A 26,635-nucleotide genomic window follows, 5' to 3' on the forward strand; every position below is an offset into this window, starting at 1 on the left:
AGATACTGGATCTCTAGTCGTGATCTGCGCTTAGTGAGCACAAGGCGACATCTGCTGGTTAGGAGGTGTTACTGCACATGTGCTGTTCTCATTCACAGGATCATACAGTATTGCCTTTTAGAAAATGGATGAAATATCCCAGTACAGAACTTTATGCAGTCTCTCCTCAGCTTGAAAAGGATTTGCTTCCTCGTTTTCACTAAACAGCTCTTAATAGGTGATGATCAGACACAAGTAGGGGTGACACTATATAAGAAACTCCTAAAATGAGTCAGTTTTTCTTTCAGCTTGATTCCACTGCTTATGTTGCACACCTATCCTGAAACCCGCTCGTTAGCACAGGGTTCATACCAATCATGACTCTCATTCAACTTTTTTAAGAGAGTAAATTAAATTTGAAACAAGGCCTCATTTACAAAACTGAAAGAAATCGCACCTGGGGATGAAGATCCTGGGGCGTCCCAGGTCCAGCAGAACCACGTGGGCAGTCCTGGTTCTGGAGGGCAGGAGAGTCTGCAGCTTTTCATTCCAGCACAGATCTTAACGATCGCACTGAGCTCCTTTGTGGCTTAATGGGACTAACTGAACAGCTTCTCCCAGCTCTGCAGGCATCATTTCTTTGAAGAGAGATGGAAAATCTACAGACACTGACCCTCCAGAACCAGGACTGGACACCCTGCAGACACACTGACCCCTCCAGGACCAGGACTGGACACCCTGCAGACACACTGGCCCCTCCAGGACCAGGACTGGACACTCTGCAGACTCACTGACCCCTCCAGAACCAGAACTGGACACCCTGCAGACACACTGACCCCTCCAGTACCAGGACTGGACACCCTTACCCCTCCAGGACCAGAACTGGACAGCCTGCAGACACACTGACCCCTCTAGAACCAGAACTGGACACGCTGCAGACACACTGACCCCTCCAGGACCAAGGCTGGACACCCTGCAAACACACTGACCCCTCCAGGACCAGGACTGGACAGCCTGCAGACTCACTGACACCTCTAGGACCAGGACTGGACACCCTACAGACACACTGACCCCTTCAGGACCAGAACTGGACACCCTGCAGAAACACTGACCCCTCCAGGACCAGGACCGGAAACCCTGCAGACACACTGACCCCTCCAGGACCAGAACTGGACACCCTGCAGACACACTGACCCCTCCAGGACCAGGACTGGAAACCCTACAGACACACTGACCCCTGCAGGACCAGGACTGGACACCCTGCGGACACACTGGACCTCCAGGACCAGGACTGGACACCCCAGCTCACAGATTATTTTACCTGTTAAATTGTACAGTGTGTTTTTGTCTGTATTATCAAAGCCCTGTGCAGGTAACCTTCAGCTTCTTTCTGGAGGGTGTTTAATCCAGTCACAACCTCCAAATCCTGGTGATAAGTCTTACCCAATGTCCTAACGAGCGCCCTTCCACTCTGCCCTGCTGACCCCAGGAGAGGAGGACCCCAGCTCGCTGGCGGAGGTGTCCTATTACTCCTATGAGTATGACAGCGAGCCCTTTCTGCCGGAGGGGGAGAGCGAGGACATGGTCACACCCCGAGGGGAGGGCGCCAGCGAGGCAGGCAGACCGCCTGGCAGCGAACCCCAGCCCACGGACCCCGAGGACACCCCTGAGCGATGGTACGTCCACTTCCTCTATGTCGGTCGCGGGAGGTGACCGCACAGCGAGAGATGATGTTGCCCACAGCTCTGTCACTCTGCAGTTCTCAGCTGGCAGCCCACTGGAGCCCAGCAGGTGTGAGCCTGGTCAGTACCTGGAGGGGAGACTCCTGGGAAAGCTAAGGCTGCTGCTGGAAGAGGTGTTAGTGGGGCCAGCAGGGGGCGCTCACCCTGCACTCTGTGTGGGTTCTTATGCCCCAGTATAGTGACGGGGACACTGTACTGTAAAAAGGTGCCGTCCTTCGGATGAGACGTAAAATCGAGGTCCTGACTTTCTGTGGTCATTAAAAATCATGGGGCATTTCTTGAAAAGAGTAGGGGTGTTACCCTGGTGTCCTGGCCAAATTTCCCATTGGCCCTTACCAATCATGGCCTCCTAATAATCCCTATCTATGAACTGGCTTCATCACTCTGCTTTCCTCCCCACTGAGAGCTGGTGTGTGGGGAGCGTTCTGGTGCACTATGGCTGCTGTCGCATCCCACATGGACTGCGGGGTGAGCGCCCCCTACTGGCCCCACTAACACCTCTTCCAGCAGCAACCTTAGTTTTTCCCAGGACTGATGGGTGCCGATCAGTGTTGCCAAACATGAAACAAAACAAAAAATAAAAATAAAATAAAATCTACACACATATTACAGACATTGACAACAAAGACATATCATAAAATATTTACATATACTGTAAAGGTATGGAGCATTACTGGGAGACAGGCTCACTGTTCCTCAGGCTGGGACAGGAGATCACACACTGGGCTGCCGGTTCAGCTGAGTTCCCTCCTCCCTCTCCCAGTAGGATCGGGACCCGTTGTGATTCTGTCTCTCTCTCTCCCCCTGCACTGCAGAACTCCTCGCCCCGGGCCGGAGCGCCGCAGAGCTCGCTCAGCTTGTACATTGTGTGTGAATATGTGGGACGGACCCGACAGGAGGCGAGCACAGCCAGACAGCTGCGGTCACTGGGGCCAGCGCTCTCCAGACCAGCGGCCTGCCCTCCCCTCCCCCCCCCCCCCCCAGACGACTGTAGCGCCCCTTCCTTCCAAACTGGTCCCAGTACGCTGTTTTTATATAATCGCTAGACGGGGAAAAAAAATGAGTATTTATGTTTGTAATTATACCGGAGAACGAAAATGCTATTTGGAGTATTATTTTTTTCTATCTGTGGTATTTATTTTTGTAGTTAGTGCTTTTGAGTCCTTATAAATGTTTCTTGTGTTCTGTAGCCCCAATCTGCCCCCCCCATGTCTGAAGCACGAGAGCAGGAAGGGAACCTCTACCTCTTTTCTGCCTTGCCGGTTGTACTTGCGTCCGACGCCCAGTAGGTGGTGCTATTGAGTATAGGTTTACGCTATCATGAAGTAACGCTCCGACATTCACCTGATTTGGTGATACAACATTTCAATGTTCTTGTTTAAAAGTAATAAATCTAGCGGTTTAGTTGAATCTGGCAGTATTTATTCTCACGCGGTTTCCGTGTCTGCTATCCCTAACGTCGAAATGAAGAGGACGAGTAAAGGTACAGACGAGAAACCCATTGTCTGGGCTGTTGAACCTGCTTCTGGTGTGGAGAAAGTGGAACACCTGTTGGTTGGACACCCCAAGAAAGCTCAACAGCGGAAATGTTGTTTCTTATTTGTACCTTTCAGGTTAGAATAAACCTTTATTTCTTCCCTTTCAGTCTTCAGCCTTCTTGAAACAAATTCAACATTTTCGTGAATGTCCTTTTGATGTAAGCTGGTAATGGATTGGTATTCAACTGACAAGGTTACGTGTTCTAGTAAATATTCAGTGCAGGAAGTGGAGTAAAGAGAACTACAGACAGGGTCATGCTACTCCAACCCCAAAACGACCGTTATGTTCAAGCACACCTTCAAAATCAAAAAACAGGTTAGACAACAGCCCTTAAGTCGTGTCTTTCTGAAGTGCGAATCTACAAATGCAAAACAAAATGCAGAAGGATCTCCGAGACCTCTCGGGAATCTTGCAGAGCAGAGAAGGTGAAACATGAGTGGCGTTCTCTTTTCTCACTTGCTGTGACTGATCTGAACAAAATCGTCTGAGCTGGGAAATTCACAAATAGAAATGTGGTCGAGGGATGTCCCAGCTGCCAGATTGACTGTTTTTATATGGACTTAAGTCATTTATAGTCTGATGTGTGGGGTGATCGCTTCTATTTCAAAGGGTCAGTTTGGTCTTTGTCATTCAGGGGTGATAAGCGTTGAATTTGTCTCTTCAAACCAAAAGTTTACTTTTTAACAGAAAAGGCTTTAAAGCTCGGCAACCTATTAACTTCCTATGAAAGGATTGAAAATCCTTTTTCCTGCGGTTTATTTTTCATTCCCTGCTGACAATGCAGAAGATAGGAGCTGTCGTTTCTAGTCCTTTCTGCAGAATGGGACCCCTGCTGCGAGACTCGCAGACTCTCTGTCACTGACAGCAGGACCCCCGAAACTGACTGCCAATACTACTGGCTCTGATGCATAGTCTGGAGGTATTGTAAAGGATGTAATCTGAAATAATGTACTGTTATGCCCCCAAACAATTTCAAATACTGTACTTTTTTAAAAAAATAAACTTTGTATACAACTGATTTGGTCTATGAGCATTTTCTTTATTTTTTAGAATTGGTGGTGTTCAGTTCTGGTCTTGGAGGGTGTCTCTCTCTCTCTCTCTGCTGGTTTTTGTTCCAAAACAGCTCTTAATGGTCCCAATCAGCTCCTGTTTAGCTTAATTAGATTATAAAATCTTAATTATTAAATATCCTCCCAGCTCCTCGGGTGCTGCTGCTTTGAAGATGACTAGAAGACCTGCAGACACACTGACCCCTCCAGGACCAGGACTGGACACCCTGGGGACACACTGACCCCTCCAGGACCAGGACTGGACACACTGACCCCTCCAGGACCAGGACTGGACACCCGGCGGACACACTGACCCTCCAGGACCAGGACTGGACACCCTGCGGACACACTGACCCCTCCTCCATATTTACTCAAAATAAGGCCTGTGATCTGCAAGGCTGCAGGGTGGCTGTGATCAGTTTCCCAGCAGCTCAGCGCTCACAGCGCTCCCTGTCCCTCGACTCGTTTCACGTTGGGAGCCCAGGCCTTTGTTGTCACCCTGTTTGGTGGCAACCCAGTACAGTCTCTGGTGTCGTGCGTGATTAATCTTTTTTTTTTTCTTTAAAAAAAAAGATCTGGGTAGAGTTACAAATCCCGCGGCCGCGGTGAGTTAGACCCTGTTAATGTTTAATGCCCGTCTCTGTTCAGGCCGGTAGCTGGTGAGTTTTCAGTTACCTTGATTACTGCTCGCAGCTGCTGGTGGGTTTCAGTCGCCCAGTGTCGGTTTCTGAAGCGCCCTCCGGGCCGGGGGTCCAGGGCTCCGGGGGTCTTACCTGTCTTACCTGCCCACTCTCCTGGGACGATCCCGCGCCTCCCCGGCAGCGAGAAAAGCCGAGCCGAGCCGAGCCGAGCCGGCACCGCTCGCCGGAGGTCCTGCGGGAGGCGGGTCGGTCCGCTCGCTCGGATATCGAGTTTCAGGAGATGGGATCCGCGCGATGACACATCCGCGCGTCTCCTCTCGCTCGGCCCCCGCCTCTGTCCCGGATCCCGGGCCGGGTACTTAAGCGCAACGGGAGCTCTGGGACGCGCCAGTCCCGGTCCACGACTGAGTCGGACTCTTCCACTGCGAAGCGCGGTCTCGTCCCACGCGAGGTCTGGTAAGCAGGTCCGGACCTGTGGGCTGTGAGCGGAGTCCCCTTGCGGCCCCCGCGGGAAAGAGCACGTGGGGGCTCGTTTACCGGGTCGCCCCCACCCCCGCGAGAGCCGGACCGAGCCACGGGGCGCGCCGGAAACTCCGGTCCAACCCTCTCCGAACCGCAGAAGAGCGCCTTCGAGGGCTCCGCGTGTCCCGGTGCGTGGGAGTGGGCAGCTCCACTGCCCCGGTGCGTGGGTGCGCCACAGCTGGAGGCCGGCTAGGGGCTCAAAGAAATGAGCAGATTGAACAGGGCGGCAGAATGGGATGCCGACCTGTTTGTAATAAGTTGTAGCCATCTCGGGTGATCTTCCCATCAGGCTTATCGGTCAAAGAATCGATTAAAAAAGCCCTCAAGCCCCAGTTTGAAACGCTCGAGTATCGAAGTGCATCGTCAGGGTTCTGTTCCTTGCGAACTCGGGTTTGAAAAGGCTGCACAAAAGCTCAATCCCGCCCTACCCAGTGGAAGAGAAGGTTTTGAAAGGTGGCCGCTTAATTTACAGCTTAAATTCATTTTTGATGATTATTTTTTCCTTCCAGATTGCGCCCAGGTACGTCACATCCTCTGGGAAGAGCGTCACCGGGGGCCAGTGCGGACCCCTGACCCTGTCCGTGCTGGACTCGTCCCAGCCCCCCAGCAGCCCCCACAGTTCCCAGGGGAGCCCCCGAGGCGATGGGGGAGACGGAGAAGAGGCGCCCCCCGATAGCGGGCCGGGAGAAGGGTAGGTCAGCTGCCGCTCGCTCTGGCGGCTGTCAGACTTTCAGCTGGTGATTCTCTTTGGATTTTTAGACCGAGAACGATTTCAAGAGGAGCGAAACTTAATTTTTCCATTTTTATTGCACTATTATTCTGTAACTTTGTTCTGTAACTTTTTTAATTTTGTAAATTTTCTTCTTATTTCCCCCTGGCGAGCTCGCAGAAAAGACATCTCATTGCCAGCAATTACTGCTGCACGCTGCATTGTTGTGCGTGTGATAAACTTGGATTGATTGATTGAAAACTCCCAACTCGCGTCACTAACCTGCCCCCTCCGAAGCATCATAAATACGAGCCCCTGAGCCGCCACCACGCAACTGTGCGTGTCGGAGCCTGAGAATGACGTCATGGCGTCATGCCCCTGTAGAACCGCAGGAGTGTCCGAGACTCTCGGAGACAGAGGTGCACTTCCTACTGCACTGGGACAGATACTCTGGGATTAGAGAAACATTCTTCCCCAAATTTACTAATCTAATCCCAGAATTCTCACACCTGCCAGAATCACAACAGGTCCCAGTCCTACTGGGAGAGGGAGGAGGGAACTCAGTTGAACTGGCAGCCCAGTATGTGATCTCCTGTCACAGCCTGAGGAACAGTGAGCCTGTCTCCCAGTAATGCTCCATCTGTTTATATGTAAATATCTTATGATGTGTCTTTATTGTAAATGACTCTAGTTTTTCTTAAGTTAGTTGTATTTGTTTTGCTTTGGCCAGACTGATTGTACTCACTGGTCTTGCCAATAAAGCACCTCGAAGTGAATTGAAATGGACTCTGGGCCGGAGTCTGTCTCCGGAGCTACAGACAGGAGCTGTGATCTCAGCCAGTGCAGTGGCCGTCTGAAACGAGCTCAGATCCGCCAAGGGCAGGAACTATTTCACCTCCATATGCAAGAGTGGGTTTTAAAGGTTTCTCACCTCCGGTAGTAAGCAGGACTAAAATTCCTCAGCAGCCTGTGAGGAATTTGTCGATTCACTGTTCGCAGTCCCTGTGAAAGGAGCACAGACTCTCACATGTGTGTGAGTGCGCTTCGAGTTTGGGAAACCTTTCGACTGCAGATCAAGGGGATCCCTAAGGCAGCAGGGGTCCCTGGGGATAATCAGGGTGCCACACTGTATCACGGGCAGGGCTCGGGGTCTATCGGGGTGCCAGACTGTCTAATCTCCCTGGGGTTTATCGGGGTGCGCCACTGTCTCATCTCTGGGGTTCATGCGGGTGCCCTACTGTCTCAGGTCCCTTGGGCTCCTCGGGGTGCCCCACTGTCTCAGGCCAACGGGGATAATTGGTGTGCTATACTGTCTCAGGGGCCTGGGGGTAATTGGGGTTCTATACTGCCTCAGGTGCCTGGGGTTCATGGGGGGTGCCCCACTGAAGAGGAACAGGAACAGGAAGTGGTTGAATGTAAGAGCTGAGCTGCCCAGACGTGTTGGGAGAGGTTTTAAAGGCAGTACAGTCATTGTTGAAATCTTTAGTTTTGGGACGCTGGGGTGAGGTTGCCTGTTTATACTGACAAGACCCCTGACCCTGCCTGCCTGTCCCCTGTGTCTCTCTGACCCTGCCTGTCCCCTCCGTCTCCCTGACCCTGTGTGTCCCCTCCGTCTCCCTGAGCTTCAGCCTGCCTGTCCCCTGCGTCTCCCTGACCCTGCCTGTCCCCTGTGTCTCTCTGACCCTGCCTGTCTGTCCCCTGTGTCTCTCTGACCCTGCTTGTCTGTCCCCTGTGTTTCTCTGACCCTGCCTGTCCCCTGCATCTCCCTGACCCTCAGCCTGCCTGTCCCCTGCGTCTCCCTGAGCCTCAGCCTGCCTGTCCCCTGCGTCTCCCTGACCCCGTCTGTCCCCTGTGTCTGCAGGCCCTGGGCCAGGCCGATACGCCCTGCCGCCCACGATCGGCTTCGCTGGGCACGACTTCACCCGGCCCGCCGGTCCCGCCTACTCCTTCCACAGCAGGATGAGCAGCGTCAGTGAGTGCCTCTCCTTTCAGCCGCTGCAGGGGACTCTGGGACTGAGCTCAGAATACCTGACACCAAAGGAACTAATTACTATTCTTGATTAGAATATTATTTAAAATTTCAGCCACTCAGAAAATGGGACATTTCAGATTTAATGGGTCTTCATATATGTTAAATAACTTGAAGGGACGAACGCTTTATGGCTGTGCTTTATTTTGTGTGTAATAGCTGTTATAAGCATTGCCGTCTCATTCAAATGTTTGCTCGCACTGTGCCACTAGAGGGCGCCATCGGCCGCCTGGTTTAATGAACCAGCGGTTCGCATGGCTGACTAGAGAGAGAGGTCTCTCACCAGATAATTCAAGACTGCATCACACAACCTCACAACTATCAGAAAACTAAGAATAATCTGGATCTGGTTTTATTAATTAACACAATCCCTTCAGCACTACTTAGTAAGCCCTGGACTGTGGGCATTACAGCACTGCCAAAACATACCGCATAAGATCACAGGGACTCTGTCCTTAAAAACACAGTTTAATATGTTTTGGCAAAATACTTGGAGATGCATCACCTTGAGGAATAAAATCAAATTCTGAGCCTTTTTTTTGGATAATACTACAGAGGACTTTTTGCACAACAGAATCATAGTAAAAGCTGAATTTTTAAAATGCGTTTTAAATTTGAAGGTGTTTTTGTAAATGAAAGCATGCTTCATGTGCTGATAGACCCTACACTGCCTACGAATGATGCTTGATAGATTAACTGGACATTGACCGAGGCAGGCAGAGTCTGTCCAGCCCGGCGGTGTCTGACGTCCCTGCCCTCTGTCCACGCGAACAGTGTACTCTGTGGACTCCAGTCCTGGCCCGCGGTACTACATCGACGCCAAGCTGACCCGCTTTGGAAGAGACGGCAGCCCAGCGTTCTCCATGCTCGGCCGGGCTAGAGGCTCTGGTAGGCTTCCCATCGGAACAATCCGAAAATATTTTTGGGACACGGGGTGGGGTGGGGGGGTGAGGTCACCTGTGATGCTGACAACACATTACTTTTCAGTTTTGATTTTGCTCCTCGCTATGTCAGATACACCTATTAAGTATATAGAGTATCTTTACGCTTAATAGCCTGTGAAAAAGACGTTACACATTAGGACGTTAACTCGGCCGCGCTTCTGATACCATATTTACACACTTCTGAACGCGTCAGACGGTCAAATGTATTTTTATTTTTAAAAGGTCAGTGTAAACTGAATAGTAATCAGACTGGGACAACACAATTCCTAGCCAGTAGCTGTGGGTGAGAAACCACTGGGCGTTTGCGATGGGCTGGGATCTTGTCTCATGTTCACCGTGCTCTTTTAGTCATTGAAATGAAGTGCCGGCTGGGGATTTCAGGTGACATTTCATGCGAGTGCTGTGGTTTGGGTCTGTCACGTTGGGCCCAGAGGAGATGCACATGTCAACAATGTAGGAGGCTGCAGAGGAGGTGCAACTTCATTTGAAATGTGCAAGGTATTTATCAAATCGAGATTCAAGGCATCAGCAGAAGTACCTTTCCTTGTGCGTAACTGACAATTACCATTAAAGCCCATCTTGACTTCTCCGCGGTGTCGCAGGGTGAGCCCGGCTCCGACAGCTCGTTAAATTGCAGTTGAAGAGCAAGTGGGGGTGACGGGCGGAGTCTGTTTCAGTTGCAGTAGCTGCCGTGTCCTTCGCACTTAGGGAAGGGAGCAAGCGTTTTGAAAATGGCTTTAATGGAAAAAAAGAACAGCTTTCCTTTGCACTGTTCATTAAAAAGGAGCCCGTGCTTATGTGTTTTGTAGTGTGTAGTCAGACTGCAGTGAGATTCTAAGTCAGGGCTCTTGCACTTACAGGATTCGTTCCTCTGCATTCCATTCCAAAGAATCAAAGATCCTCCTTCAGCTGTTTTTATTGGTTCTTGTATATACACATGCAGATGAAGGAGAATATACATTTTAAAGCTGTTCTATGCAAGCCCAGGCCTCCGAAGTCGACTATGGATGGATGTTTTTCCAGCAGGTCATTCCCAGACTCCGGGGCCCGGGGCCTACAGCCCAGAGAAGGCCCCACCTCTGAACAGGCAGTGCCGACCTCCTTCCTACACCATGGGCTCCCGCACCAGGTACCGCACCGTGGACGCCGTGCCACCCCCCAACAGGTACACTCTGCCAGCGCTGCTGGGCTCCAGAGTGCCCACGAAACCCGCCAGCGCCAGCTACACCGTGTCGGGGCGCACCAGGTCGAGGAGTCACTCGGAAGACCTGTGCGGGACCCCGGGCCCGGGGCGCTACAACAGCACGGACCCCAGCGTCTACCTGGCGCGACGGCCCGCCTTCTCCATGCTGGGGCGCCACGACGTGCCCTCCGACGCCACCAGGAAGCCGGGCCCTGGCACGCACGACGCCGAGAAGGTCACGGCCCACAAGCCCCGCGCCCCTGCGTTCTCCCTGGGGATCAGGCACTCCGAGTTCGTGACGCCACTCGTCATCGACGTTTCAGACTGAAGCCCCGCGTGTCCGTATCGCATCACAAACGTCTCAGTCTGATGTTTTTCCCCCTTCGTGCACAGCCTATCATCGAGCATCTTCACTTCAGTCCACCGGCTTCCTTTCTCAGTGTGGGTGGCACAGTAGACGCTCTTCCTCTTCAGTGTTTGAGAGGATGGCCGGTTTCTGAGGGGTGATTGTATCAGCACCCAGGTCTAAGGTTTTCTGCAACACCGCAGAAGGACGAGAGCTGCACACGTCAAACCTCACAGCAGAGCTGAGCTCTTGCACGTTCAGTTCTGGGATTTTATTGTGTTTACGCTTTTGCAACTATTGGTTTTACGAGTATAAAACATTTCTGAATTATTTTCTAATCAGCCACGTGTACTGTTTGCGTTTTCACTCACACTTACAGTATCACAATAGATGGCCCCTCTCTCGTTGGTGCATTCACATATTGGACTGTTAAAAAAATAGACAGGTTCACATTTAATCTGACAAATAGATACTATTACAGCTCAGATTAGATGTTAAAATAATATAAGAATGAGAAATAAGGTGCTTGTTATAAATGACCAGCTCCTGGAGATGGGACCTCTGTACAAACAGGGAGTTCCAAACAGTGAAACCAAAGAAATACCTCAGGGAAGATGTGCATAAGTCCACTCCTGTAGGGCTAGAAGGTTTCTGATTTTATTTCCAGCTGAGCCCTTTAATAAACTCAGGACTTAGTTAATTAGTCATGTTGACTTTCCTTGTTCTTGAGAAGCTGGGGATCTCAAGAGATAACAGCTTCTCTCAACTAACAGCTGTTGGCCCTTCTAAAAGTTTCAAATGAGTCCCAATAAGAAAAAACAAATAGTAACTAGGAACTAGACCTTGCCTGCACCATTGACCTCGTTTTGTCAGAACAGTATAAATACAGATTTTACAAACTTTATAAAAATAAAACAGTCACAATAGATTTGAAGAACATGTTCCAGTATTCAAATAAATAAAAAAAGGTATTGGAGAACAATGGGGGTAAAAATAAAATAGAAAGATTTAAAATACAATTGCGAAGACGGATTGGTACAGACAAATCACACCAAAGTGGAACTGAAGCAAACATGGGTTTCCAAGCATTAACCGGGGGAGGACGGTCAACCAAGTGAATTGTAACAGTCATTGTCCTTTTTGCAAAACTCGTGGTGGAGCTCTCAACAGCTACAGGATATGTCAAAAATGCGGACTGCGAAATAAAGAGGTCAGATCTGCACCCTTGGTCAAGCCCTTCTGCTTTAGCAACCGTCTTAGATTCAGAAGTGCCGCAGTGGCTACAGATTTAAACACTGGTGCGGGCTGTGGAATTTAACACCTCTGCAGCTATTCGCTAACTGCACTATTTAAAGTATCCCCTGTAGAGTCGACAATAACTGCTCCGTTACAGAAAACAGGAGAATACTGGACTACAGAGTAGCTATAATAGAACAACAAGCAGTAGAAAAAGAAGCATTTCTTTTTCGGCTTTGTGAAGACTACAGCGTCCTGTGACCTCCATGGTGCACTTTCAATATCGCTAAATTAAGCATAAAAGTGAAACCTGACTCCAGCAATTGCCAGATCCACGCCCACTGAAAACAAAATGAAAAACTTTTAGATTTTTACTAAAAGAAATCCAATGCAATAGATATACTTGGGACCTCCAGGCACTGTCTTGGGAAAAGGATCCATTCCTAATGATACATTCTCAAGATTGAACAAAATGAGTAATAAATAATATGAACTCTTTTCTACTGCACTCATTCACAGAGTCCAGTACTACTGTTTAATGCAGGGCTTCCCAGTTCAGGCCTCTGCTGGGTCCTATTCCAGCTGGGCTCGTTAATTTAATGAAACCCCAATTAGAATTTGATTTTCAGTTCTGAAGCTTTGACATGAGGAATTTCTATATATATAGAATTGTCCTGGAAGCACTAATGAAGTTATTAGCCCAGTCAGGCTGAATTGAAACGCAGCAGGTGCTCGGGACAGCAGCAGCAGCAGGGCTGGACAGCCCTGGGCCCAGAGAGCTCACCAGCAGGCGCAGGTGGCTTCTGCCCAGTTAGGAGAGCACTCGAGTCTGGCAGTAGCAGCCATCGGGAGACCCAGATCCGCAGTGCCCCCATTCAAACCGAGGGGCTGACTTGAGCAGCGCAGGCTGCCGCGGGCGACGCTCTGAGCCCAGGCGGCCAGCAGAGGGAATGAAATGTCTGCGCCCAGCTGGATGTTTCCTGCAGAAGGAGCTCCCTGCACGCCACACCCACCCCGCTCTGCTGGCCTCGGGAGTCAGGTCTTGGATATTCTCCCAGTCTGTCAGGCTTTTCATCGCGTGGGTTTACAAAGATTACAGTTAGGCCTAATGTCAACTCAAAACAGCCACCATACAAAGCCATACGCACACGTGCGCAGACACACGTTTGCCCAGGTTCTTGATGGCAGTTTTGGTGTGAAGAATAATGGGATGAAAATGGGAGTCCCGCCGTCTTCTCCTCTTTCACTCTTTCGGGAGAGGCCTTCGGAACAGCAGGATGTGCGGCTCTGGAAAGACAAACAGGCACTGAGCTTGAACAGGGCTCCTCTGGGATTCGATACAGCCGCGGCCCTCAAGACACACGTTTCGGCTCGAACCGGCTGACGCTTTCTGTGGGCCGGAGTCACGTTCGGCCCTGAAACCAGGTTCGACGTTCAACGTCTCTAAATGAATTTTCTGTTGTAACAACAGCAGCAACAGCCCCAGACCCCCCCCCAAACTCAAACTTACACCAGCGACCCAAAACGGAAGAACCGGACGCGTGATCTTCTTCTCCTGCTGCAGCCCCCAGCGGGGTTGTAGGGACCTCGGTTCAGGTCAAAGGTCAGACGGCCGTTTGGAACAGATCGCGAGCCGGGAGGACGCAGCTACCTGGCTTGTGGATCATGTAGTGTATCCAGCCCTGGCTCTGCTGCACACCCAGGCTGCGCCACTCCTCCTCGGACATCAGGTGGGACGTCGGCACCAGCTTGGACATTTGCTTGGGAAGCATCACGTGCCTGGGGGGGTCAAAGGTCGTCTTAAATCAGGTTGACAGCGTTTCTTGCCCAGATCAGGCAGCCCCCTCCCTTGCTCATAGAAGCACCATGCAAACAGACGTGCACCGAGCACTGCTGTCCAGATCGGTCTGTTGTAACACCCCAGGAGGTTGAGGGGCAGCCGGGAGCGGTGCCCGGAGCTCCCCACTCCTGGCTGGAAGGCTGTGGGTTCGAGTCCCAGGTGAGCTGGATGCTTCACCCAGACAGCCGTATAATCGGCTGCAAGTGCAGGAAAACAGATCGGCCAAATGCATTAGAAATTAAAACAACATGCAACTGTTTCCGTCGAAAATAAGAGTTGTGCACCCGCTGTACACGCTAGAAAACCTGTCACTTCGCCAGGACCCGAGCTGCACTGCCGAAAATAACACAGGATCTCGATTTCGCTCATATTTATCGCTGACGAAAATCTTCCACGGTTACTACAGTGAGCCAGCGTGACCTTCTGGTTCTGGAGATAGTTACCTGCGCCTTACAGGCTTTGGCATTTATTGAAAACGAGATATTAATCTGCAAGGAACAAGTCTGAAACCGCTGAGAGTCTGTGCGAGACAAAAAAAAAAGTTTTCCAAGTGAATAAATCTAATAAACAGGACACAAAAATGCGTTGGTTCCGGGTTAAACTACAAATAACCTAAATAAAGACCTTGTCCATGCAAGGCGAGTGTTTCCTGCTCCCAAATCTATACACATTCGAAAAAGATTATTTTACAATAATACTGTAATATTTAAGCGCAAGTCCGACGAAAGAAAACAAACCACAGAATACGTGGCATACCTGTATTCATATTCCTCGTCTGTGTATTTGTCAGAATAGTAGATTTGCTTCTTCGACATGTTTAAATCTTTATCAAATAGTCGACTCTCCGCTCGCTTTCAGAGCTCAGCCCGGTTTCGCGCTGCAGTTAACTTCTCCCCAGCTCTCGCGCACTTCACCCCGCACGGGACCAAAGATTCAAACTCAAACTGCCGGCTCTCGCGCTCTGATTGGCCGTAACGGACCAGCCGCGCGGGGCAAAGCCAAACGGCTGCCAGGAGGCCCGCCCGAGCTCGCGTTTGAGTCAGACGCTGGGAGAGGAAACTGCTGCCATTTTGGCTCAAGTTCCAGGGGGGCCGCTTGAACTGTAAGTATATTAAACGTCAAGAGCCAACATGGCCGGAAGAGAGAACAGTTTCACGACAGATTGCTAATTTCTTCTCATTTCACTAAACTCTAGTGTTGCACTTGGCGGTTTTTTGTTGCTTTACAGGGTGGATAATTTACTAACGTAATTTCTTTATATACTGATTATGTAATGGAATGACTGACTCTCCTAATAGTAGTGTTGACCCAATTTTTAAAGGAAATGAGGTGTATCGTGTTGAAAGTGATTCCGTTTGTATTTTGGTGGTATTTTTGTGACAGTCCTTGTGACAGAGTGTTTTTTAAAGTCTTTTTTTTAAATACGAGGCTCCTGTATGACGAAACTAATTGTAAATGCAACAAGAACGATGTTTCCAATTTAGGCTATGACCATTATTATATAATTGTTGTTTATTACGAGCTCAGTTCGCAAGATATAGCCGTCGTTAAACTTTCTCTACGTCTGAAGAGTGACGGATCATTTTTTTCAGTTGTTTAAATTGTACATATTAGAGGGGTTTAAGTGTAAGGCCATCCAAATCCCGTAAGTCTTGCAGGTTACCCTAAACCACGGCTGTAAAACAGTTGGGAACATTTGGAACGTATTAAACTCGTCTGTTCAATTAGGACAACTAATGTTCTGTGCCCCTGAATATCTCTGTATGCAGTTAACAAATCGCAATAACAAATAACAAATGTATATCTGATCACGATTTAGTTACAAATCTTCAGAAATGCAGGATTTAATAGCTATCTGCATAGAGCAGGATGTTGGTGCACTGGTGAGCTTTGCTGCTTCATTATGCTGGGGTCCTGGGTTCAAATCCTGGGGTGATGTCTGTGTGGAGTTTGTATGTTCTCCCCTAGTTTGCATGGGTTTCCTCCCTAATTCCAAAGTCCAGGGTGTACCCCGCCTTGTGTTGTGGGATACCCAGCGACCCTATATTGGATAAAGTGATTAGACAATGGATCTCCATATCACCTCATTCAACACATTGCCTGCTAACTGACTGCAGTTCCATTCTAAATCTGCAGAAATGTAGGATTTAATGACTCCCTGTTAAAAACCTGCTGGAATCTGGGTCTCCAGGAAAAACAGGACTGGGAAATTCCCCTCTGGATACACCGCATGAGCATCCCTGGCCTTTTGCATAATTAAATAATCGTATGGTTTATTTATTGAGCCGGAAGCAGAAATGTTAGCGAGCTCATTAGCGCAAACAAACCCATGAGGTCTGACGACTACACAACTGAAATGAGTTCAGCACTAAACCCCGAGAAGTGATTGACCTTTACTTGTTGAAAGTTTTTTTTTTTCCTCCACTCTAAAAACACAAGGGTTCACGTTTACCTCGAAACTGGTGGACAGAAAAAGAAAATTGACAAAGGTGGGCAATGAGTCTCGAAAGAAAAAAAAACGAAAATGTCAGCTGTGGTTAACCTCATCCTCGCACACTTGTAGTATATTCTGTGAGGATGAGGGCGACGGCGAAAATCTTTATTTATATTCACGGCGTTCGTCTGTTTTAGAAAATGAGCTGGAGCAGCCGTGGTTTCGTGTAAACACAACCTTGACCTGATTCGCTCGCCTGTGACCACGTTTCGAAAGCACGATTTGTGTTTAACAAACTGTTGTAGAATAACTCGAGCCGTGACCTTTGAAATTAAGTCAGACTGACGGGAGTGGGCAATCGCACAGATGAAAACAAGGGAGTGTGTGCCACCCCTGAGCACTTTAATATCTTTCTGTGCTCGGAGTCGGGACAGAATAAGTGTGGGGTTTAAGGGCCACGCCTGGGTGATAGCGTGTCGGTATCCAAACAGGTCTGAATGCCATACTCTCCTTCCTCTTTATCTTTTCTTTAAATTCTTCCCCCTTCTTTTTTTTAAAAAAAGACTTATTAAAATAAATTGTTCAACTTCCTCCTTCCTCCTTATTCATCTTTCCCCCAGCAGCCATATCACCCTGCAGCTCCCAGCTGGCTGACCATGCCACCTTAGAAACAGTGACATGATTATTAATAACCAAGCTGTCAAGACCTTCTTTTAAGGTCTCATCCTTGTGGAACCCCCTACAGCACAGTGTCCCCCGTGACCACTCTGGGACGTTAGTTTGGGCATTCTGGTCCAGAGGGAACGGTCAGATCGCCACCTACTGCTCTGCCAGCGTCTCTTACAGCAGCAACCTGGTTTTCATCGAAGGCCTCTGATCCCAGCACAGACGATTAACACCGCCCCGAGGCCTGATGAGTATAGGTTATGACCCAGCTATATTGAAATATTTCTTTCAATAAATACGGCTTTGAATTAAAAAGAGTGATTTTTGCTTTGGCTGCAGTATCAAAGAGGAAGCACAAAATGCTGCATGAGGCAAGATGCATTTGTGTTGCCCTTTCAAAACCGTTTCCGGGGGCTGTAAAGTCCTCCGGCCCTTTCTTCTGCCCTTTGACTGACATCCGAGTAACATCCACGCTCTGGTCCCTCTCAAGGCGGCTGGGCGGCGCAGGTGGGTGTGAAATGTCAGGTAGGTGAGTACCGAGTGTGGCCTTTTCTGCTGCGTGTTGCAGACAGGAGCTGTTTGAAGAGACATCGCACTTCTTTAGAGCCTTAGGAAGCCCTGCTCAGTGACAAACGTGTGAGATGTCAAAGATCACTGGCGCAATTTTTTTAACGGGTTCAAGGAGGGAGCCGTGTCAGCATGCATAAGCTGCAAAGGAACAAATAAAGGTTTAGTCCCTGCTGAAAAGAGCAGAAAAAGACAACATTTCGGCTGTAGAGCCTTCTACGGGTGTGACACCTGAAGAAGGCTCCACAGTTGAAATGTGTTTCTTTTCTCTTTGCAGCACAGAATAAACTTTTACTTGTTCCTTATTTTTTTAACAGGATGCTCCTCAGGCAAAATCTCTGATGCTTTTGCTGCTGAAAACTTTAGACTGAAAACTTGATACTGGCTTTTCCGTTTAAATTTAAGTATCATTCCATGAAAATGAACTGTTCCTGGGGAGGTGCAATTATATCAGAGTTGGATGGTAGACTGGGGTGTATTTCAGCTCTCTGCTACATACGTTTTTGTCTCCTAGTAAACTCGCCAGCCATTACATGAGAGAACGCATTTCAAAGCCTTTCCAAGCCACACAGGGTAACACGTCTATGCAGAAATGGTAGCAGAAGGTACTGAAAAACTCTGGAGAATAACCCCCCCCCCAGTCTTAGTAACTCCAGCTGCTAAAAAGGGTGTGCTATGGTTTAGCTACATTCTGTACGTGAGTGGCTGTTTGTACAAGTCAGCAGCTCACAGGAAGTAAGCTGATCGATCTTTTCTCATTCGTTTAATATAGCGTACAACAGAGATAAAAAAACATGCAAAAGTTATTTCTTACAGTAACGACGCCTATTTTCATAGACGCCCGAAGTGCTGCAGCATCCCTGGTCTGTGCCTGTGTGTGGGGAAAGGCTCAGCAGAAGCAGGGGCTGGTGTTTGCAGCCTGTGCTCTGGGATGGAAAGGTGCTAAGTAACATCAGGGGAGGAGGCCACAGGCCGATGAAGTCTTCACTTTAAAAACCAAATAGAGGAAGTGGTTTCCTTTGGGTCAGCAGTCTAATACCAGGGTCTCTGAGTCTCTGCTCTGCAGTACAGTGTCGCTTAAACAGGGCTTCCCCTGTCCCAGGGAAAAGAGGACCCTGTGTTGTGCGTGTCGCGTCCAGGCTGGTGAAATAAACTGCTGCACGTTGCACAGAGCTGTCCCATGTTAAGTAGGTTTGTTTCAGACCCTCGCTGCCCTTTGTGTGAAGAAGTGTCCGCTGTTCTCGGTCTTAAGCTCGCCTCCACACATCTCCCACGCGTACCCTCTAGTTTGTGTGTCACTGAAGATTCTGCCTGTCAGGATTTTGGACTCTAAATTTGAATCAGGTCCCCATTTTAATCTATTTCCATAAAGAGTTCCAAAAGCTGAAATAGTGGATTTGTTCTGTGAAAAAGAAGCTGTTTTTACTTTTCTATACAGTGTTTAGAGTTATTACTATTTTATGTGTTCTTTTTTAGTATCTTCTGTCTCTCCTTCCTTTAGTTTAACCCCTTGTTGTGAGGAACATAGTTAGAGGTTTTGAATATTCACTATTTTCCTTTTCATAAATTATTTTCAGATGAAGCTCTCTACCAACACTTCACCTACATGTTCTGTAACATTTAATCTGCAGTTTATGGATCATGTATTTTGGTTGGTTTAAAATACAATACAAATACGTGTAAAAAGATCATAAACTGTTTTAAAAAAGTTCCTATAACAGCTTAGTTTAAGCTGTTAGTTTAGATTTAGTCTAGAAAGTTTTTTTCTGCTGCGGTTCAGCAGTCGCCAGGAGGCCGTGTTTATTACAGTTAAAGCCTTGTTCTGGGCTTGCCTTGTGTTGTGGGACGCGAGAGCTACTGTAGTATATTCGTACACCGTAATCTCCTCCTACAGATGGCCGAGACTGGAGGGAGTGGGTGGATGTGTTTGACTAATGGACGTTTTTGTGTGTTCTTATTTTAAAAATGCTCTTAAATGCAGACAGCTGCTCGACGAAGGGAGACTCTTTTTTTTTTTTCCCGCCTGTGACCTCTTATTCAAACCGTAAGAACAGGATGCTGTTGTGACTGTGGGTGGGGGGCTGGTTTTCAGCAAGTCCAGCAGTGATCAAACTGCCCTGCTTGAGTCCGTCTCTGGGAAGGTTTGGATCACTGATTCCTGCTTGGCTGTGTTTGTGTGCCTGATCTTGAGCTAGGAGACAGGTGAACAAAAAGATGAGCAGAGGGGTTCCTAATGATTTACTGAGATTCATTAACCCCACTGTAAATCATTAAGACCGTCGTATTAAAGAATAAACGGGCCATTCCGCGGGTGGTCCATACTGCCTCCTAAGGAGCGGACCACAGCATAAATACAGGCGCAGACTCGGAAGGAGAGGACTCTGAGTGAGAGATGCTTTGTCTCATCAGGCTGGAACCAGGTTCTATCTAGGTAATCTGAGCATTCTTACAACAGATCCTGCCTTCTTCTTTATCTTGGAAAATTCCCATTTCCTATCTTCTGGATTTCCTCAGGGTTAACACATCTCATGTTAGTGGTGCGTTGTTGGAATAGGGGAAGATTGGTTTCCATTCACTGGTGGGCCTCTGTGTTTGAGAGGAGGTGAGTTAATCTGGGGTAGGATCCATTTTTATTAGGAGGCAGGTTTTTCCTTGCTGGCTTTAAGAAACGTTTTTGTGGTACATTTGGATTACTGGATGAGAATTCTGGAATATTCTAAATCCAAAGTAAGGAAACCATGCATTGTACATATCTATATATACAGCAGGCCAACTGCTGTAGAGTTATTTGTCAGAATAAAGATGTTTTATCCGTGGCTGGGTCTGATTATTGCAAGAAAATAAGTAATATGCTTGCTGTGAACATCTGGCAATGCATGACGTTAGTGAACTTGTTAAAATATTAGCTTGCATAGTAAGATGATGTGAGAATCTTGATTTGTATATGTATTCAATAACAGCCCTACTTATAATTGATTAGAACCCCTTGTTTCACTACATTATGAGCGAGAGGACGCTGTTCGATCCACATGGCGAGTCTTCTAGTTATGAGCTAATTTCATCCCTCTGTGTCTTCAAGGAAAATAATCTATTCGCCTGTTCCACGCTCCCACAACCCTCTGTGTAGGGTGAGCCCATTGGCTAAATCACATCAAATGAATTGTAGAAGCATTTATTATGTTTAGAAATGATAAATAATTATTAGACTAAAAGACGCGCAAAGTAAAAAAAAAAATCCGGGGTATGAGGCCGAAATCTGAAGATATGTTTTTATGTGCCGCAGGCGAGGAAGTGTGTCAGTGACGCTGGAGAGGAAAGAGGCAGCTCGCGGTGTCTGTGGCTTCTCCGGCTCGAGGCTCGCCCCGCGCCGTGCAGAGCGCGCGCACACCGACCCGGGGCGCGACGCTCGCGGGCTCACACCTCTCTAGCCGCGCGGCAGGACCGGGGCAGGACTCGTCTCTCCAGGTATGTCCACGGGCGTGCAGTACGTTCATCTCTGCTTCTTTTAGCAGGGAATTTCTGAAACAGCATCGCAAAAAAAAAAAGGGCAAAACGCTTTTCCTCCTTGTTTAACTTTGCAAACGTTTAAACTAGTCTGAGCCTTGGCAGCGCAAAAGTTTCGTTCCTCTATTTGTCTTTCCGCTGTAACCGATGTAGGGAGTAAAGGTACAGAATATCCGTGACATTGGCCATTAACACTTGTCAAGAAATGCAATTTGGACTTTTTTTTTTAATTAAAAGCGGTCTTGGTGAATGAAACAGGAAAACAAAACGCGTTCTTTCACTTGAACAACGAAGCAACATAGTGGTAATGAGTTTATTTATAAAGTTTAACGCGGGCTTCCTGGTGGTGAGATATGTATAACTCGCTCTAGTTTTCTACATCAATGTTTCCTTGTAATTTATTCGATCGTTCTCCACATAGACACAAAATCACAACGTATCGAGCATCGCTACACGTACTCGGACTTCCACGGTGAGCGGGCAGCTGCGAGAACTTCAGAGAGCAGCTCGCCAGTATCATCACAAACACGATTCTTTTCAGTGACAAAACGTGGCGTTTTCTCTGGGGGGAATCATCCCTGAAATAAAAAGAAAAGCTCGAAGCTGAGAGGGAGTTTTCGGCTCAGTTCTCTGCAGTGCCCCGCTTTCACACTTTCATTTTCCTTTCGTGAAGTGAAGCGCTGTACCCCCAAACCCCGGACACGCCGCCAGACAGAATCAGGCCCTTCTCCCGCAGAAACAGCCCAATAAAAGCATCTCATGGAAACGATTAAACTCCAGCGACAATAACCGTAAAAAACGAAGAAGCCCCTCGCTTCTTCTGTCTTATTAAAGATCGGCGTTTGGCTGTCGTCTCTCAAGACAGAACGGGACGTGATCGCCAAATCGGAGCCCGACCACACAGCCGGTCGAGTTGAGACGATTTTCAACATGTCTGCTGTCGCAGAACCGGCTGGGACGCGCGGTTGTTGCTGTGATGAATGAAGGCGGGTGCTGGGTGGGCCAGCAGGGTTTCTGAGAGGACTGGATGGGCCCGCTCGCTGCTAGCGCTCTGTTTTTGGATCACGCTTTGACTTCTGCATCCCGCCCTGCAAGGCGCTATATAAAAGCAAAGCCGCGTGTGAAGGAAATAAGAACCGTAATGACATACGGTGATAAATGAAGCCAGCCGGCCCATCTAGCCCTTGTGGTAGTGAGTTAACTATTAATCCAAGGATTGCATCCAGCTGTTTCTTGAAAGAAACCAATGGATTGTCTTCAATAACATGGCTGGGTGGCTCGGTCCCTACTCCCACCACCCTCTGTGTAAAGAACTGCCTCCTCTTCTCTGTTTTAAATAGACTTCCGTGTCATTTCCAGATGTGTCCTCTGGTTCGTGTTTCACTGTTCATCATGAAGAAATCCGCTGGCTGGTCAATGATATGGTGAATTCTTGTCTCCTAGTCTTCATTGTTCAAGACTGGAAAGGTTTGGTTCCTTTAGCCTGTGTCCAGTGCAGAACCTTCTTTTAAGCCCAGAATGTGTCTGGTTGCTCTTTCCTGGACTGATTCCAGAGCTGTCAGTGTCAATGCAGGGTCAGAATTGGGATGGATTAAGTCCAGGATCCACTTGTCTGTTGCTGACAGGTGTCAGACGGGACTGGGAAGCAGTCAGTCACTGTTGGCTGTGATTCTGGACTGGAGGCTGGGTCAGTGCTGTAATTGAATCTGGGCCTAAGCCTTCGTATTCAGCTGTGATCCACTGTGACTTCAGTCCTCCTGCAAACCTTCTCTTTGCTTTTTCACATGCGGCCGCGCATCGCAAACTGAGATTAGGAGGCACTTTTTTACACAGAGGGTTGTGGGAGTCTGGAGCGAGCTACCCTGCCGCGCTGCCGAAGCCCGTACAGAGGTTTCTTTCAAGAAAGGGTGGCTTATGATCGGAGGATCTCAATCAGCAAACCACCACACGACGCCCAGCCTTGCCGAAGGAACGCCAACTGCTCTAGAATCACCCCCTCTTCCAGCAGACCTGTCACTCAGCTGCGCTACGACAACCAGATCAGGGGGAAAATCGGTCCCACCTGCACTGGCTTTCAGACCTGCCCCTGCGACACTCTGACGTTCAGTCTTAGTGATCTTCTTCCCCTGTCTCGGCGCTCTCAGTGTGCTCGCCCCGTTTCCTGACTTTTACTTCTTTCGACTTCCCTCTGGTCTGGGCACTCGGATATTCCCTGTGTCCGAGGGTTTTTTTGGTTTGGAAGTTTGCTGGCTCGCGATTCCGTTACGGATTTTCCCCGGTGCTGCGTTTCCAGCCTCCCTGGCTTCGATCCTTTGCTTGTTTTTTTACTTTTGACAGTTTCGGACAGCTTACCAGGGGCTGGTTCGCTCTCTGTTTCAGCTCGTACTCCCCTGCACTGGGATCCAGACTTCAGCCTCTGGCCTCTACTCTCCCACAAGTAAGTGCATCTGTTCCGCCTCTCCCCTGTGACCTTTCTCTCGAGACCCCTTGAGATCTTCTTCTTCCTTCTCTTATTTCGACCGTTGGAAAGGAAAGCAGAGGAGGGGGTGTTCAGTGTTATTTTGAAAGTGTAACACAACAATTCTTGCAAGGCGACCCACCACTTTAACGGATCCAATTGCCGCCAAAGTGATGTTTCTCAAAGTGGGTTTTGATGTGACTGTCGAGTGGGTCTGTAGCTCTCCTGGCAGGTCGCCAGGCAGCACGGATGTAGCCGGCTCCAAAAAAATAGAAAGCGAAAAAAAGCAGAAGTGAAAGACTGGCGCTTCAATCGTTAGATGAGCGATGGAAACGGTTTGTGTTGGTTGTGCTGCCTCTTTTTGTTGTGGGACTGGCACCACTCCATTCAGGAGGTGGCAGTAAATGTTCCAGACCTTCAGGCAAGACGAGCGTTTCTGCTGTTTTAAGATTTTGAAGCCTGTCTGTCACCAAGGCAAACAGCAGGTCAGGCCTCTGAGCTGATCTTTCAGATGCTGAAAAATCTGGCAAACCTCTCGGCCTTTTCTCTTGATGTGAAGCGCGGAGTGTGCCTGGGCATCTGTCCGTCACATTACTGCGCTGAAGAAATTCACAGACCAGCCTGGTGGCATTGCTGAGGGCTGAAATAACTGGAGCGATGACCTAGATTTGTGTGCGTCTGTGTGCCACTGTGTGGTGTCTGTGTGTGTATGTGGGTGTGGGGTATCTGTTTCTGTGTGTGTGTCAGTGTGGGGTGTCTGTGTGCCACTGTGTGGTGTCTGTGTGCCACTGTGTGGTGTCTGTGTGTGTATGTGGGTGTGGGGTATCTGTTTCTGTGTGTGTGTCAGTGTGGGGTGTCTGTGTGCCACTGTGTGGTGTCTGTGTGTGTATGTGGGTGTGGGGTATCTGTTTCTGTGTGTGTGTCAGTGTGGGGTGTCTGTGTGCCACTGTGTGGTGTCTGTGTGTGTATGTGAGTGTGGGGTATCTGTTTCTGTGTGTGTGTCAGTGTGGGGTGTCTGTGTGCCACTGTGTGGTGTCTGTGTGTGTATGTGAGTGTGGGGTATCTGTTTCTGTGTGTGTGTCAGTGTGGGGTGTCTGTGTGCCACTGTGTGGTGTCTGTGTGTGTATGTGAGTGTGGGGTATCTGTTTCTGTGTGTGTGTCAGTGTGGGGTGTCTGTGTGCCACTGTGTGGTGTCTGTGTGTGTGTCAGTGTGGGGTGTCTGTGTGCCACTGTGTGGTGTCTGTGTGTGTATGTGAGTGTGGGGTTTCTGTGTGTGTGTCAGTGTGGGGTGTCTGTGTGCCACTGTGTGGTGTCTGTGTGTGTATGTGAGTGTGGGGTATCTGTTTCTGTGTGTGTGTCAGTGTGGGGTGTCTGTGTGCCACTGTGTGGTGTCTGTGTGTATATGTGGGTGTGGGGTGTCTGTTTCTGTGTGTATGCGAGTGTGGGGTGTCTGTGTGTGTATGTGTCAGTGGGGGGTGTCTGTTTGTGTGTGTCGGTGTGGGGTGTGTGTCTGTGTGTGTTTGTGAGTGTAGGGTGTCTGTGTCAGTGGGGGGTGTCTGTCCGTGTGTGTGTGTGTGTGTGTGTGTGTGTGTGTGTGTGTGTCAGTGGGGGGTGTTTATGTGTACAGTCTGTGAGAGTGTGAAAGGAGTTGTTGTGTGTGTACACTAGCGTTCCTTGTCACCAAGTCAAACATGCACTGATCTTCAAACACCCATTGTGTGTTCTGCTTGTCTTTCAGAGCTGCTCTCTAAAAGCACTTTTAAGTTTCCAGTTCACCGCAGCCCTTACATTTTCCAGAAATCAATACATCACTGTTAGATCAACCGATGTAACAGTCTATATTAAAAAAGATGTCTGTTTCTGACAGTGTTGTTCAATATTAGGAGTACAGCTTTTCTTTTGAGGTTCAGATCCATTTTTCAAAACACGCAATTGCAGCTCTGCGACACCGTGCTGCTGCCACATCTGCACAGCGCTGTCTTTTATTAATTCTATTTTGGTTTTAATGAGAAAGGTGTGCATTACAAATCCCCGCTTAACCTAGTTTGGGTGGCTCTGTGATGCTTAATTTCGTCATTCTTCTGCCTCTCAAATAATGGCAGGGAGGAGAGGAGAGGAGAGGAGGGGGGAGGAGAGGGCTTGAGCCTGCTCGCTGTGATTGCATTTAATGTGTCTCCTGGGAACTGGAGAAACTGAGAAGGAAGAGCAAGAATCCTGAATTCTTTATGCTCTTGTTGGCTAAGTTTCCCTGTCTTCCAGTATAATATTGTTAGAATCTGGTAAGACAGGGCAGAAGGAAAGATGCGGAGAGCCCTGTCCTCCTCATTTTAGGTGCATCATTTCCTAGCAGCAACAGACTTGAGAATCCAAATGGCCAAATTTATGTTCTTTCAAGAAAGTTATGAACAAGGCTAGGCCCTTTCACCCCTTGTGCTCATCTGGTAGTTGATCTCATTGAGCTGTTTCTTCAAGGTTCCCAGGGTACTGTCTTCAACAATGTGGCTGGACAGATTGTTCCATACACCTACCACCCTCTGTGTAAAAACATGCCACTTGTTGTCAGTCCCAAATACACTTCAATGATCATTCCAGTGTTTCTGAGTGTGAAGCAGTCCCTTGGGCTGACTATATCAATTCCTTTCAGGATGTTGAATACCCATATCACACTCTGTTGTAATTTTATACCCCCTGTTCCAGACTAAAAAGATCCAGTTCCTTGGACTTATCTGTTAATGCCATTCGCTCTAGACCTGAAATTATTGAAAATAAGGTTTGCTTATTTTCAACTCCAATCTACCGATTCATCATTTTATCAATCGATACTGTCGCTTATCTGAAAAAAAAAGAGCATTTTTTCATTTTCTCATTTTCCGGTCCCAAGCTGATCCTGAGCTGCCCCTCCCTCTCAGAGATCTGGCTAGAGTACCTCCTTTATATCATCTCCTGTTAGGGCCATAGCGCCTCCATCTGTCAGAGGAGGGGATAACAGCCTGGAGCACTCTGGAGGGCAGATGTCTCCGGTGCTATATGCTCTGTGCATACAGTATATGTCGATGTGCACATCTGCTGTGTGTCGTTTTGTCTTATTTTGTCCTGTGCTGTCTGCAGCTTGAGTGATGGTGGCTCTGGGGACAGTCTGGGTGAAGAGCTGAAGAGAAGAGCTCTCAACAGGTAGCCTGGCTTTTTTATTCCTTGGGTTTTAAGTTGTGCGCTTTGAAAAAATGCATGCATGGGTGGTGTGGCCTGC

The 26,635-nt window shown here is 48.6% G+C and overlaps 4 protein-coding genes across 14 annotated transcripts in view; 3 read left to right on the top strand and 1 right to left on the bottom strand.

Annotated features, from left to right (window-relative positions):
* Nucleotides 1-4,278, top strand: part of cpamd8 (C3 and PZP like alpha-2-macroglobulin domain containing 8) — a 56,319-nt gene extending 52,041 nt beyond the window's left edge. For both annotated transcript variants that reach the window (XM_069185934.1, XM_069185933.1), the window contains exons 42-43: nt 1,469-1,655; nt 2,537-4,278. In XM_069185934.1, coding sequence (XP_069042035.1) covers nt 1,469-1,655; nt 2,537 — 188 coding nt within the window. In that variant the 3' untranslated portion in view covers nt 2,538-4,278. The remainder of the gene's footprint in view (nt 1-1,468; nt 1,656-2,536) is intronic.
* Nucleotides 4,279-4,995: 717 nt separating this feature from the next.
* cimap1d (CIMAP1 family member D) lies at nt 4,996-11,024 on the top strand. 5 transcript variants are annotated; one of them, XM_015365675.2, is made up of 5 exons: nt 4,996-5,008; nt 5,982-6,163; nt 8,043-8,153; nt 8,985-9,098; nt 10,178-11,024. In XM_015365675.2, exons 2-5 carry the CDS (start codon nt 6,115-6,117, stop codon nt 10,663-10,665), a joined length of 762 nt encoding a protein of 253 aa, XP_015221161.1. In that variant the 5' UTR covers nt 4,996-5,008; nt 5,982-6,114; the 3' UTR covers nt 10,666-11,024. The 5 variants fall into 5 exon arrangements, with proteins under 5 accessions (XP_015221161.1, XP_015221160.1, XP_006639934.1 ...); XM_015365674.2 differs by lacking the exon at nt 4,996-5,008 and adding an exon at nt 5,015-5,406; XM_006639871.3 differs by lacking the exon at nt 4,996-5,008 and adding an exon at nt 5,015-5,406 and having other exon boundaries at nt 10,181-11,024.
* A 537-nt stretch (nt 11,025-11,561) lies between these two features.
* cks2 (CDC28 protein kinase regulatory subunit 2) lies at nt 11,562-14,676 on the bottom strand. Its single transcript, XM_015365677.2, has 3 exons — nt 14,516-14,676; nt 13,571-13,698; nt 11,562-13,206 (listed from the first exon to the last, which is right to left on the bottom strand). The coding sequence occupies exons 1-3, from the start codon at nt 14,572-14,574 to the stop codon at nt 13,163-13,165; spliced, it is 231 nt and encodes a 76-aa protein (XP_015221163.1). The 5' UTR covers nt 14,575-14,676; the 3' UTR covers nt 11,562-13,162.
* An 84-nt stretch (nt 14,677-14,760) lies between these two features.
* shc2 (SHC (Src homology 2 domain containing) transforming protein 2) overlaps nt 14,761-26,635 on the top strand; it is a 34,911-nt gene continuing 23,036 nt past the window's right edge. Inside the window, exons 1-5 of one of the 6 annotated variants that reach the window (XM_069185940.1) lie at nt 14,889-17,366; nt 18,264-18,365; nt 20,710-20,891; nt 23,310-23,367; nt 26,497-26,559. The gene's annotated coding sequence lies outside the window, so the exon portion shown is untranslated. Of the gene's footprint in view, nt 14,862-14,888; nt 17,367-18,263; nt 18,366-18,965; nt 20,029-20,709; nt 20,892-23,267; nt 23,368-26,496; nt 26,560-26,635 lie in introns of those variants that run through there. The other 5 variants (XM_069185942.1, XM_069185939.1, XM_069185941.1 and 2 more) reach the window with 5 other exon arrangements.

Source organism: Lepisosteus oculatus, chromosome 29 (assembly GCF_040954835.1).
Source record: "Lepisosteus oculatus isolate fLepOcu1 chromosome 29, fLepOcu1.hap2, whole genome shotgun sequence".
Taxonomy (NCBI): domain Eukaryota; kingdom Metazoa; phylum Chordata; class Actinopteri; order Semionotiformes; family Lepisosteidae; genus Lepisosteus; species Lepisosteus oculatus.